The sequence below is a fragment of the Aotus nancymaae genome, unplaced genomic scaffold, assembly GCF_030222135.1.
Source record: "Aotus nancymaae isolate 86718 unplaced genomic scaffold, 86718_ANA_hifiasm-v0.15.2.pri h1tg000108l, whole genome shotgun sequence".
In the NCBI taxonomy this organism is placed as follows: domain Eukaryota; kingdom Metazoa; phylum Chordata; class Mammalia; order Primates; family Aotidae; genus Aotus; species Aotus nancymaae.
Genome location: NW_026988523.1, coordinates 9,673,044 through 9,687,919, shown reverse-complemented (window position 1 = coordinate 9,687,919; position 14,876 = coordinate 9,673,044). Strand labels below are relative to the sequence as shown.

Here is a 14,876-nt window from a genome sequence, read left to right as displayed (position 1 = left end):
ATCTCTCTATTAAAACCTTAATACAAAAAAGGAATAAAAAAAAAACCCAGACTGCTCATTACTTTGATTTGTAGCAAAGAGAGAATGGAACATTACCGCTAGAGTGTTTCGAGAAACCATATTTACATTTGCATCAGCTCAATTTAGGTGCCTGATTAGGTGCGTGTTATGATGAAGATGCACTTACCAGTCAAAAGGAGGTGGCATGGTCTAGAGTAATGATCAGGAGACTTCAAGTCAGGAGCCCTGAGTGCTATTTCTGGCTGTGACTGGCTACCTCTCCGACCTTGAACAAGTGCATTTCACATGCCTTAGACCCTAGGAGCCCATTGTAGGGCTGCTGTGAAAGGTTGGTCTCTAAGTATTTATTGCAGTGGGGGCTATGGAAGAGCAAGAGACGGGGAGCCTGGAAGTCACACATGGAACGGGAGACAGGACCTCTGTTCTTCTAGCTCTTACCATGAGCCTATTAAAAGACAGGTCTGAGAAGTAGGCTAATTGATCAGATCTTGTTTTGACAGTGCTTGAAGACATGCTGAGAGGTTGGTGAATGGTCAGTTTACAAGACTGTCAAAAATTGGGTGAGATGGCCAAGCCCATCCTGTTATCTAGGAGGGCTTAACCAGAGTGCATATTGTCTCTGTTCTCTTAGTGGTATATCCTGAGACTATGCTGTCATCCCTGGGACAAAGGAGCCAGCAGTCACTGGCCACTGGAGGACATGCCTAAGAAAGGTCTGCTCAGTGAGTCATCCTTAACTTTAGAAGCAAGGGCTTGACCTACAGTAACGCTAACATATTCTGGAAACCATCTTGCTCCCTCTGGTAGCCCACAAGGCCAGTAAAAGTGTGCCCCAGAAAAGATCCAATTATTCCTTGAATTAAGTTTCCCTCTCAGCAAAGAGCTGGATTGAAGGGTAAGGGTTAACATGCTTTAAAAAGGAAAGAAAGAGAACAGTGTTCCCCATTCTAATACAGGCTGTTGAAGGCTAGGCCCTCAGCAGACATTATAGCAAAAAAGCCCCTATGATTCTCATCTCATTAGCCTTCCTGCATAGGCTAATTTTTAGAGAACAACCTAATAATAATGGGCAGTATTTATTAAGCACTATCCTAAGTGCCTACATCAACTACCTCCTTTAATTTTCATATTAATCCATTAGATAGGCACTATTACTGTCCCCACTTTACAAATACGAAAATTGAGGAACAAGAAAATTATGTAATTTGCCCGATAATATACAGGTAGAAAGTTGCGGCTCCAGGATTAGAACCCAGGTCACCTGGCTCCAGGACCTTCATTCTTAAGCACCTACGTCTGTATGAATACAAATTTTTAATGAGGAGAGCAGTAATCTCTGGAGGTCCATGATTAGAGAGGCTGCAGCTATTCTAGAATGACTAGTCATCTCAAAGTGAGAGCACACTCCAACATCCTAATAAGAACAGGTGGAATTTGTAGTTTAATATTAGAACTTTATGGTGCAATGGTTTTGATCTGTTCAACAGGTAGAAGAGAAGAAGGGTCTCTTTCCTATTATGCAAGAAACCTTCAAGTGATTCTGCACCAAATATTCTGGCCCTCTTGAATAATAGTTTTATTCTTCTCTACCACAGTGCATCCTCGTAAATTGAAGACACCTGTGGCTACTATCTGATTTCTATGCCCCAAAAGCTTCCTTAAAGGGTGAAACAAAACATTAATTCTGTTTGAGACCCAATATTTCCTCTTCAAAGCATTTCTGATATTCTCTGTTTTTTTTTTTTCCCCTCCTTCAGCTCTTCTAGATAATAGGAGAGGAATTTGGGGATAACTCTCAATGTATGTTTTAGCAGTTTTCTTTGACCTGCTTTAGTCAACGCCAGCAAGGTCCAAAATTTGCCAGAGGAAATTGCCACTAGATACAAAATGAGGAGGGATAAAAACGAATTCCCACTGGGATAATGTAGAGCCCTACAAGTGCCCATGCAGCCACTATTTTGCTTCATAACTAAAGGCAAAACTTCTGAAGCAGCGGTGTGTGACCGTCCTCTCTCTGCCCCACCACAGGGTCACAAATCAGAATACTACACTCCTGGCAGAATGACTGGTTACTGTTTCCCCAAGTACAGGTTCATGTGCAGTAGCTGACCCCAGAGAAACAGAATGGCACAGTGTAAGAGCTTGTCACATTAAATGATCAGAAAACCATTACCAACTGATAGAACAGTTGATGGTGCAGAAATGATTACAGGCACTCCCCACGGGCCAGCTCAGAGCTGCAGCCCAGACGCTAACTGGCTACCAGGCTGTCCAGAAGAAAACTCTCCTGAAGGAGAAAGAAGTTGAGCGTTTGTTCCCTCTAGCTCCTACAGCTCCTTGAAGTGGAGAATGGTGTTAGGACTCCCAGCCTGACTTCAATTCCAACACACTTTTTAAAAATTATTTTTGGCAATAACAGTGCTTCTGTGGGATAAACTAAAAAGTCTAAGGTAAATTAAATCTTATTTTACCAGACTGGAGGGCTTCTCTGCTTAAGTACATTCTAGAGTGGATTTTCTGATTTTTTTGAAAGATTGAAAAATAATCTTTAATGAAGAGAAGGTCACTCTGAATTTGCCATCTAGAAAGTGTAGGGAGGCATCATTGAGATTCTTAGGTATTTACTGACAGCTGAGTTAATCCTCTACTCCGTTCTTCTTCTACTCATCTGCTTTTACCTGCACAGGGGTAAACTCGACCCCTCCCAGCCTGAGTTGGTGCTCTCTGCTTTGGTGACACTGTGTGAATTTCTGCTGTGGTCCTTGGAAGATGGCAAGGGCCAGAGTCACCAAATCAGGGAGTGTGAACTGCAATCTCTTCCAGGACCAGATTGCATCTAAGCACAGTGTGAGAGAAGTGGCCTGAAAGGAGAGCTGGGCAGGCCATTCCTAAGAGTGGGACTTGTTTCTATGAATCTCTGGGTCCACAAAGTACCAGCCCCTCAAATATCTCTGACCTTGCTCCTTTGTCTGTACCCAAATATGGAAATTTTGAAGCAGGTGAATGGCCTCTATAAATGGCTATTGTGTTACCATTTGGGAATCTTCTGATGCTGTACTGGATATTCTTAAAATCAAACTTCTGAGACCCTTTACTAAACAGGTTGCATCGTTACTGCAGATGTTAAAAAAGAACTCCCAGAAAAAAAAGAGAATGTCTCTAAGTATATTTTCAGAACTCAGACTCCGCAATCTGACTACTTGGAAGCTAATCCTGGCTCCACTATTTCCTAGCTTTGTGCCCTTCAGCAAGTTGCTTAACTTCTTTGGGCCGAAATTTCCACATCTCTAAAATGGGGAGAATAACTGTTCTTCCAACATAGGGTTGGAGCTACTTTATATAAGACATTCAAGGTGCTAGATCCAGCAAGAGGTCCAAAAACATTAGTGTGCTCATATGACTAGAAATGCATGTGCCGAAATGTTAACAGGAAACTTTATATGCCAAAAGAATGCATGGTTTTGTGTTTTTGTTTCTCTTTGTGCTTTTTTATGTTTTTTCCATTTGTTTTGGTTTTGCATTTAAAATTTTTTTTTTTGAGATGAAGTCTTGCTCTTGTCGCCCAGGCTGGAGTGCAGTGGTGCAATCTCGGTTCACTGCAACCTCCGCCTCCTGGGTTCAAGCGATTCTCCTGCCTCAGCTTTCCGAGTAGCTGGGATTACAGGCGTCCACCATCAGGCTGGCTATTTTTTTTGTATTTTTAGTAGAAATGGGGTTTCACCATGTTGGCCAGGCTGGTCTCAAACTCCTGACCTCAGGTGATCCACCCGCCTCGGCCCTCCAAAGTGCTGGGATTACAGGTGTGAGCCACCGCACCCAGTCAAAAATAAATGTCTTTGAACAAAGAAAAAAATATCAGCAAAGCTCCCAGAATTATCTAAAGATGCAGGTAAGGGGAGAGATGACAAGGGGGCAAATGGACAGAGGGATGGAGGGAGGTTTGAGTTCAGGGGTGCATTGTGGGAGCCCTGGGGCTTGCTGGGTCACTCAAGTGAGCACGTGGAGAAGCACTCTATTTTTGAAGTGCTGGTCCAGCATCCAGGAATATGTGCCTGGCTTATTCCACCTGATGATGGATTAGGCAAGTCTCAGGAGTCTGACTTTCAGCTCTGATGCCTCTGGGGACGGGCCTAAAGGGCCTAACCCCTTTTCCACACAAGGCCCGAGGAGCCTGGGGTGTTGGTAAGGGTAAGGGCAGGTTTGTTCCTGATCCTGCAGGACTCCCCAGACCTCTAAGGCAGGAGCTGGAGCTGCCCTTCCTTTGTTTGTATGTCTAAGTAATTACAACTCATGAAATTATCTAACCCATTAGTTAAAACCTGGCCCCAGTATTTGACTCTGACCTCCTACGGCATCCTGGGCCACACACTGACTCCATGCTGCCCGATTTGTCCTCAATTTATAAGCAGCACAACCTATAAATAGAAGCCCTTTTGCTAAGTTCCCCAGGAGGCATCAGCAGGTTTTCCAGCTTGTATGTGTTTTCTTCTTTCTTTTTTTAAAAGTCAACATGGTAGGCTTATTTTCCCTGCCCAGTGTTCCTCCAGCGTTCACCTCCAGTTCATTTTGAGGGCATGCCAGCCCATTTAGGGGTTTGGGTTGGCACACCAGCAGGGGCTGGCCGCACAGGTTGGGTTCTTAGGGAAGCCTCTGTCTCGATGGAGGTCTCCACTTACCTATAGATCCTGTACCTGGTGGTGAAACCCTGGCGGTACCGCTCCATAAAGTCAGCATACTCCTGAGCGCGGTGGAAGGGGCCCCGGTCTGTAAGCAGCCAGTCTAGGGGGTGCTGGCCAGCCGCGGAGGCATGCTGCTCGGGGCCCACTGCAGCCGCCGTGGCTGAGACAGCCAACACCCAGCCAGGCAGGCCCAGTGCCAGCAGAGCTGTCCATGGGGCCGCCGCCGGCCGAAGCCCTCTAAAGCGAGTGCCACACTGCCACCTCATGCTTCTCCCGGGCGGTTGGTTTCTTCATTCTCTCGCCACACTCTCCCGCTCCGTGCTGCTCCTCCAGGGCTCAGAGCTAGAAAAGTACAAAAGGTGACGTCATTTGGGCACCCTGGTCCTTCTCCATTGGCCTGTGAGCATCGCACATAATTGGGTTGGGCCCACTCTGGAAATCATTTATCCTAGTCACATAACGTTCTAGGCATTTTGCAAAGTGCTTGAGGTACATCATTTCATTTAATCCTTAAAACAAACCTGTGAGGAAACACTATTGTCATCATTTCACAGATGAGAAGATGAGGCTTAGAAAGAAAGTTAAGTAAGTTGCATAAGTTCACACAGCTCTTAAGTGATAAAACCAGAGTTTGAACTCAGGGGATCTGACTCTTAACCTCTATGTTATGTTGCGTCCATGTGTCCTACCTTGAACCACCCAACACTATCCATTTCTGTCTTCCTCTTCCAAAAATGCTCAATCTGTTCCTTGCAGTTGCCTCAGACTGTGGCCTGCCTCGTGAAGTCTGAAGTAAGGTGAGAAGCAACCCTATTTTTCAGATGGAGAATTGTGAGGTAGAAAAGTACTGAAGTTCCATTGACGCTGTGAAGCTGAGTGAATGTGGGCAATCACTTCCTTCTCTGGGTTTCATGTATAGAAAGGCTTGAAGAGTTAATGTCTAAGACCTCTTCCAGGCTTGAACATCCAACCTGCTCTTTTACTGAAGGTCATGTGGGATGGAGTTGGAATGGGGAACTCAGATATTGCATATGGCGTCATCAGAGCGGATCATGCACTCAAGGATATCTATCACGTTCTCACCTCCCCATGCAGCTTGGGAGCACCACGAGAGCAGAGCTGAGCAATAACTGCTGTATCCTTCTATACCAGCTCCTGAGAGCAGACCTTCAAACACCCTTCTTGAAGGAATGAATGAGTGCCTGCCCTGTCCTCTCTGAGTTGGAGGGAGGATGCCAAGAAAGTAGTAAGATTCTGGCCTTCAAAATTCCTGGCTGCCTTGTGACTCATCACAGGTCTCTGATTTCCAGTGCCTACTCTTTGGTCTGAGAATAGTGAGTCACCTTTATAAACTCTGGGCAGATGCATGGGACCATTCAGTACTGTGGGGCTTCTTGGAACTGTGACCATTTCCTCAGTCTTTAGTTCCCAGCACCTGCTGTCAGAATCTGCCCATCTCCCCTTGTCAGCACCACTTCAGTGTGTGCCAGAATGACCTCCTACCCCCAGCAACTGTAGTTCATAGCTTAAGAATGTTCTCTGACTGCCAAAGCCCAGAGACAGGCTCCCTGGGGATGAGGCAAGGGCTGTTAATTCCCTGGCAATTCCAGACTCTGGTAAAGGCAGGTAATGTGGACTTCAGCACTTGATTTACACCCCCTGCCAGAGTCCCCCAGGGAACTCTGGGCTGGCTCCAGTTCACCAAACCACCTGACCTCCATCAGATCAGTGTGAATCCCAAAGGGGCTGCACAGAGGCTGGAAACAAACATTAATTCTGGAACTCTCCCAGCCTAAAGGTTGGCCTAAGTCTGAGAGATCCATGCCTCACCAGTCATACAGGATACTTTCAGAAGAGTGGCAATCCCTGCTGAGAAGGATGGAGGACACGGCATGAGCGGCTGGAGGTTCAGCGTCATTCCTTCACTCCAGCAAGTAGGTATTGACCACCTCCCATGTGCCGGGCAGCTCTTAGAAGTTCCCACAGTTCTCACAGAAAGTATGTTAAATAGCCATTATTAGCATGTTTATATTTTATTAGGACCCAGAAGAGTTGAGGTAAGAAACCACAGAGGTAGAATATGAGCCTAGATCTGGCTCCATATCCAGACCTTGCTAAAGAATACAGTACAGCCTCAGGAACTAAAGCAGGCGGTAAGACAGACCCTCACTTAATGAACTAGGGAGGAGGGGGCTGAGAGAAGAATAATGGGACAGCTCCTACCCTGCCAGATCTTCAAACACGATAAAATCCCAATAATTAAAACAGGTGATACTGGCACACAAATTGGACAGCAGATCAATGAAATGGAATAGATAGCTCAGAAATAAATCTTTTTATATATTAGAACTTAGCATATGGAAAAAAGCATCAGAGGCCACTTGCATGGGGGATGGAGTATTTTATACCTAATATTGGAAAAGTAGTTCCATTTGGAATAAAAAGTTAAATGTAAAAAATAAAATCATAGAAAGAAGGAAAATCCCCAAGTGTTTTATAATAAGCATGCATTACCAGGAAAAAAAAAATTCATTTGAAACTAAAAAGAGAAATCAGCCTTGTACATAGAGGGTGTAGGCATTTTTTATATGGATGCAATCTGATGAGGATGCCCAAAATATTTCTCATGTAATCATTCACATATTCATTTATTGAAGAAACAGAAATTGAGGGCTCCTAAGTGCCAGACACTCTGCTAAGCATTGACAATACAAAAGCAAGTGCTCATTACATTACCTGAAACTCTAACATTAGCGATTAATCCCTTTTATAAAATACTGTCCTATTTTGTTTACAGCCATATTGACAAAGGGGAAGAAGAAATGTTCATTTTGGAGACTGCAGCTACCTGATACTGGAGGCCGAGGCAGCCGACCCAGCAAAGTGGATATGCATGGACATGGCTGAGAAGACACTGGAACGCAGGATTCCCAAATGACCAAGATCCCCACACCCTTCTGTGCATGCCCTATATGATCCCTTCCCCTTGAGTATGGGCAGGACCTGTGAGTATGATGGGATGTCACTCCCTTGATCAGGTTGCTAATCAGTTGACTTTGAATGAAGATCCGATGAATGCACAATGCATTGAAAGTCCAGATGGTAGATAATATTTCAGATCCCGGTGGTGGCAGTGAGGACAAAGATTTCTGAATAACCTTGAGCAGTACCCTGGATGGGCCTGACCTACTCAGGTGAGCATTTAGAAGAAAGTGAGGTGTCAAAAAGACAAGCTTCTGCTGACCTGGGTGACAGCGAACAGCCATATGGTGAACTGCTTATGGGGGCCAAATGGCCATGAATTATAGATGGGCTCTGGAAGCTGAGAGCAATTGCTAGCCAACAGCTAGCAAAAAAATGGGAACCTCAGTCATATGACCTTAAGAAAACAAATTCTGCCAGTAACAATGTGAGCTTGGAAGAGGACCCAGAGCCTTGGTTAAGGACTGCATCCCTGGCTAGCACCTGGATTTCAGTCTGTTTAGACCCTGAGCAGAGGATACAGTTAACCTGTCCCACAGAAACTGTGAGATAATGCTTTTGTACTGTTTTATGCCGTTAAGTTTGTGGTAATTTGTTGCACAATAGTATAAAATTAATGCAGACACATAAAAGATAACTAGCCTTTCCCATTATGCATAAGGCCTGGCCCAGTGAGGGTTCTACATGCTCCCTGAAGACCAGCTGTTACGTGCTGTGTGAGAAGAAGCTGGCATGGCAGTTTCTTGAGCAGAATGAGACTGATCATCTCCCCCAACTCAGCTGAGTCACATCACACGCTGTCTACCTATTTTCTGGACCCCTTCAGGTCAGAGACCATAATTGGTTTTCAAAAATATCTGATGAGTCAATTCCAGCATTTCATCGTGGGGTTATTGTGAGCTACTGACAATATGTGTCCTTCACCCCTTGGTGTGTTGATCTCCTGTGTTGCAATATGGTGGTGTAGTCACCGCCTCACCTAGCAGGCAAGGGTTTTCTGAGGACAGGTGAGAGCACACATGTAAAAAAGCCGTGTGCTCCTTGAAAGAAGCGAGCTATATTAAGTCAACGTGTGCTTCTTGTCATTCTTTGTTTGTAATTATGCTTTTTCAGAACTCACAATGTGCTAGAACCTGCCTGGTTATAGGAGTATCAGCTTTAGAATCAAATGGTTTTGATTGCCGGGCCAAGTCTGCTGAGCACAGCAAGAATGCCTGAATTCAGTGCTGACTGCTCCTCTCAAAAACCTGGCCTGGGAATCATATGGTTTCCGCTTCACTGGTTTTTCTCAGGATCTGAAGACATTTGGACTAAAAAAAATCTCTCCTTAAGAAAGAGAACTTTTAAACAGGTTTCAAAACTTGCTTTAAACGAAAATCCCTAAAACATGTTCCTTCAGTTTTTAAAAAAAGGACAAAATAGTTGCTGCATTGACAGTTGTGTTAAAATCAGGCTTTTTAAGGGGAACAGCTTTTGGCCATTTCCTATTTATGCTCCACAAATAATACCACTAGAAATTCTGCAGCAGCAACCTGTCAAGCACATTTTAACTGTGTAAATCCTTACAGCTTCCGGTGGAACTTCTAATAAGCAGCAAAAGAAAACAGTTAGTATCTTCCCCATCATGCTTCAGTTTTTCCTTCTTGTCCTGAAACTGACTGCCTAAGTAAGCCTCCACGTTATACGTTAGCATATTAAAATAATGGCTAATCGAGTTCCTTCATGAAAATAATTATAAATTTACTTGTGAAAGCCAAATCATTTCACTTATTTAGACCACACTTACTTAAGACAGTTTTTCATCTAAAGAAATAATAAATTAACTTTGCACCAAAGATACAGGTAAACCAAGTCATGGATTTTCCTTTGTTGACTGCTCAAATCTGTTCTTTAAGCTATGGATTAAATGGGTCACAGTTTTGTCAATGGAAAAAATCGTGTATAGATGAAGTGACATGAGAAGTAAGCAGCGCAGTCTTCAAATGGTAGCACTTACAGGAATTATGTCTCTACCCCTCTCAGATTATTACCCAGCTGAGGACTTCTTTGGAATTGTTTTGCATCCTCCTGTTATTTTTAATATCCACTTATGCTAGGTATGTCAAAAGATGAAGCACTCAGGATTTGAGGAATTAGCTGCTGGTGTACCAGGTCTTGGCAAGTGAGATGGAGATTTCTTCATTGAAAATTATTGCAAAGGAGGGGTTGTATCTTGGACAGTTAAGGATATGGCTAAGCTATGGTTATAGACTTGGAGAAACAGTAAAATAGGTGTGAGAGTAATAATGTTAATGTTAATTATCATTAATAAATACCAATATAAATCATTTCATAGTTGTGAAGTAGTTACTGCTTATGAAGCACAAACAATAAAATCACGCTTCTTAACAGATGAGAATGCTGAGGCTAGAAACGGATAAGTAAATTGCACAAAGGCACAGATTTCCATGGCAGATTGAGGTCTACCTACCCTAGATCCCATAGTATTTACACCTCACAGCATCAGTTAGATGGCTTACAGCTATTTAAAAAATAAAATAAAAGGGAGATTCTGCCACTTACAAGTTGGCTCCCTCAGGCAAGTCACTACCCTCTGGGAGCTTCACTGTATCATCAATAAAATGATTTATGGGGTCAGATGATCCCACTTGCTGCTGCAATTCCATAATTCTATGCAAATATAAGGGGCACATATGTAAGGGGAGAGGCATTATGATTTTAGTCTTCTTTGGAAGGAAGCTCTGTGATTCAGAAAGGAACTGAAACATAAGAGAAGCAGGGTATAAAGCAGAAATTTTTGCCTGCTGGAGCAGTGACATTTCATAAAGTGATTAGGCAGTGACATTAAATAAGTTTTCAAGCCATTTAAGTGGTTAATTGGCCAACTCTGTTGAAGAGATGTTCCCTTGAATAAATCTGAAGGTGTCAGTGGTTAAAAACAAATCACAGGAAGTGTTATTATTATTATTATTATTTTTTGTCATCTGCAATATCCTGATGCAAAACCTCCTGTTTTTACAAGAAAGGGAGGGTAGATAGGAGAGATGACAGGACATTCTTAAAACCAAGGGTGGATGTTAGGGTGCTATCAGCTCAGATCGATGACTTTTATTCTTCCCTCTTCTTGCAATAATCTGTCAGCCTCAACACAGACTAAGCATGGTGCTTTTGCCTTGATAATGTGTTCCTGGTTTCACTTTGTAGAGCCTCATAAGCTCCCATCATTCTACCATTTGAACCCAGGTAGGGGTGACACATCTTGCCACTGGCCTCCCCAGGCTATATAACTAGACTGGCATGGAACTGTCAAGCTACAGGTAATGTATTTCCCCACTGCTGGTCAGGAATGACTTAAAACTGGTGAGGGTATGGATATCCTCACTGTGTAGAATCAGGTTAATCATATTATAATTATTTATGCAAAGGTAAGAGCTAATCATAATTACTGTTTACTAAATATTCTTACATTAATTTAAGACCTTTAAGAGAAGAGGCTGAGAGAGCCAAAGAGATTCTCTGGAGATCACTCCACAGTAAAACAGAAGTAAAACTTAGATATTTTGACTCCGAGACCTATAACTCAGCTCTCCTTAGCCTCACTCACCTCTGTTCATCAAACAGTCAATCAATTATTAAGTAATGTCTATGCACAAGGACTGTCCCAAGGGATGGGAGTAAATCTCATGAACAAGACGGACCCAGCCTTTGCCTTCATAGGGCAAGAACAAAACATAGGACTCGAGGATCCTGTAATGAGCTTAAAAGATACACAGACACACATAAACACACACACATACACACAGCACTCACACACACGCACAGCTTTAGTGACATTAGACCTAGTAGGCTCCCTCCTCTCAGGCTCCAAATTTATAGGTCTCTCTGTGTGATAACCAGCCCTTCACTTATCAAGGACAGATTCATCTGTCAGTTGCTGAGGCTTCATACTTGCTTGCCAGGTGTCCTTGGTGCTTTCCTTGGTGAGATAAACTAACTGACAGGCTTGCCCAGAGCCCTGAGCGATAAAGCCAAGGGCTGAATGTGCAGACCAGAGAGACCCTTCTACTCCAGAGCCTCCCTTCACATCAGGGGGATCTCTAGCAAATAGAAAGACGGCACTGCTGATCAAATAGAACTGCTACGTAAAAAGTTGTTCATCTCAAAGCCATTAAACCTTCATCTTGGCCGGGCGCAGTGGCTCAAGCCTGTAATCCCAGCACTTTGGGAGGCCGAGGCGGGTGAATCACGAGGTCAAGAGATCGAGACCATCCTGCTCAACATGGTGAAACCCCGTCTCTACTAAAAATACAAAAAATTAGCTGGGCATGGTGGCCCGTGCCTGTAATCCCAGCTACTCAGGAGGCTGAGGCAGGAGAATTGCCTGAACCGAGGAGGCGGAGGTTGCGGTGAGCCGAGATCGTGCCATTGCACTCCAGCCTGGGTAACAAGAGCGAAACTCCGTCTCAAAAAAAAAAAAAACTTCATCTCCAGCCAGGCATGGTGGCTCACTCATGCCTGTAATCCCAGCACTTTTGGAGGCCAAGGTGAGTGGATCATTTGAGGTCAGGAGTTCAAGACCAACCTCGCCAACATGGCAAAATCCTGTCTCCACTCTAAAAATACAAAAATTAGCTGGGCAGTAGTGGCGTGTGTCTGTAATCCCAGCTACTTGGGAGGCTGAGGCAGGAGAATCCTTTGAGCCTGAGAGGCGGAGGTTGCAGTGAGCCGAGATCGGGCTACAGCACTCCAGTCTGGGTAACAGAGTGAGACCCTGCCTCAAAAAAAAAAATTCATATCCATGCGGTTCAACCTTCCTCAAAACCATTTCCATCCTCCTCCATCATTAAGGAACCCCAGCCACTCCTTGTGGCCCTGAGAAGCAGTCTGCCTTCCACTTCTAGTCACTGAGTTCCCCTGATCAGCTGTTCCAAAGAGGAGTGGTTACGAGAACAGGCTGCAGATCCTGGCTGCCTACCTTCCTAGGTTGGCTCCAACACTCTGGCCTCAGGTCCCTCATCTGTTTTTTGTTATTGTTGTTTGTTTGTTTGTTTGCTTTTAAGATAACAATAATAGTGCTACTCCATAGGATTTGTGAAGATTAAAAGAGTTATTATTTGTAAAGCCTTTGTGAGTGCTGTGTGTTCACCATTGTTTTTTCCATTGCTCCAGCAGAGGTTATTAGCATTAAAAAGAGTCTGAAAAGCGTTCATAGGCCCTACCTCATCCATTCTTAGTTTCTGTTTGTTTGTTTTGTTGTTTTTTACAGGTGAGAAAAATGAAGACTGAAAAGGTACAATTTCTGTTAAAAGGTGTGTCCTCATTTTAGCCTTTTAGAGGTTTCTACAGGTCACTCCGAGTAACCTCACCAGTCCCCCTCCCCTACTCCTCCGCAGCTGATGGCTATAGTGATGGTTTCAACCCACGGCCCTTTCGCCTTCATCCTGTGGTCACTTGATTCCCGAGTTGTCTGGCTATGAGCCCCGCCCTTGTACGCACTCCTGCATTTCCTCTCTATGAGTCTACAATGGTCTCTCATCTTTTAGACTCATTTTCTCCAAGAAGCCTTTCAAAGCTCTGTGAGTTGAATGTGTGTTGCTTTGCCTTCCTATGGCCTCTTTTCCCCAGTTAATTTCCACCTGATCATGTCCTAGAACTGGGGAGAAGGGGTGGGATCCTGGAGATGGCCTGGCCCAGTGAGTGGTTCTCAGCAGCCTGGAGCATGTGTGGCAGTGTGTGTATGTGGGGAAGGTAGGGAGTGGGATGGAAATAGGGAGTGAAGGAAAGAGGGAAATAATTGAGATATGGGGTTGGAATATATTTTTATAATTTGGAATATTTTTCAAAACCTCCCAGGAGATTTTGATGCAATGCTCTGATGAGAGCCAATGACAAAATTCATTTCACATTGTATCATAGGTGAGAATACTTTTAGTCACAGAAGTGTAATACATTATTTAAAGTCCCACCACTGGTCTAGGGAAAAGTCAGGACTTGAACTTGGGTCTCTCAACACTAAGTCTAGAGCTTGTCTGTCTTTGTTTTATGTAAATGGTAAAATTTTCAAAATTCAAAACCCATGAGTCCCAGAGTTGCCATTATAATCCCCTCTAATTATGTTTACATATTAGTTGCTGTGTACCAAACACCCCTCTAAACACTTTCCATGCATTACCTTATTTACTATGTACAAACTCGGTAAAGTTGATGCTGTTACTATGCCCATTGAACAGAGAAGAAAACTCAAAAACAGAGAAGCAATAATGTTCTCCCAAGAGGAGTCCTTCATACGATTTACATGACCTATAAATTTAACAGCTATAGACTTGAATAAGTTAGCTGTATTCACATGAGGTTATCCTAGATTCCTCTAGATCATGTTCATTTAAAAAATTGCTATAGATTGAAGTAAAGTCTAAAATCGTAAAGTACACAAGCAGGATTCACCTAAAATCATTTTTCCAGGTTGGATGAGCATCCTGCTTTTTTGGAAGCTATGTGGCTCCTGTTTAGATGGCCTCATAAGAATGCAGTGATATTTCACTTGTGCTGTCTGAAAAAACGTAAGGTCAGGTGTACTCCTCCACCATAGGCCAATCCATGATTGCTGGTTTCTTGCATGCCCTTGAGTTACAGCACTCTTCCCTCATAACCCCAAACCCAATTGAGCCTGTGCCCAGGTTCCTCGGCCCCCTCCTTTCTGCCCAGTCTCGGCATGTCCATCTAAGGTGTAAGGGGCTTTTACCCCGCATTAGGCCATTATTGCATTGCTACAAAGGAACAACCAAGACTGGGTAATTAATAAAGAAAAGGGCTTAATTGGCTCATGGTTCCAGAGGCCTTAGAGGAAGTATGGTGTGGGTATCTGCTCTACTTCTAGGGAGGCCTCAGAAGACTTACAATCTTGGCAGAAGATGAAGGGGGCGCAGGCACATCACGTGGCAAAAGCAGGAGCAAGAGAGGGAGAGTGGTGGGGAAGGTGCTGCACACTTTTAAACCACAGATCGGTGTGAACTCAGAGTGAGAGCTCACTTATTACCAAGGGAATGGCCCAAGCCATTCATGAGGGATCTATCCGATGATCCAAATACCTCCCACCACATCCTACCTACAACACTGGGGATTTCAACATGAGATTTGGGTGGGAACAAATATCCAAATTACACCACACCCTTTTTGGCTTCTGTGCCTCCTGCT

General features: G+C 43.9%; 1 protein-coding gene across 2 annotated transcripts in view; it reads right to left on the bottom strand.

Moving 5' to 3' along the window:
- The window catches only part of BRINP2 (BMP/retinoic acid inducible neural specific 2), a 110,811-nt gene that overhangs the window by 46,968 nt on the left and 48,967 nt on the right, over positions 1-14,876 (bottom strand). For both annotated transcript variants that reach the window (XM_012444621.2, XM_012444622.3), the window contains exon 2: positions 4,698-5,042. In XM_012444621.2, the coding sequence (XP_012300044.1) occupies positions 4,698-4,966 (269 nt within the window). In that variant the 5' untranslated portion in view covers positions 4,967-5,042. The remainder of the gene's footprint in view (positions 1-4,697; positions 5,043-14,876) is intronic.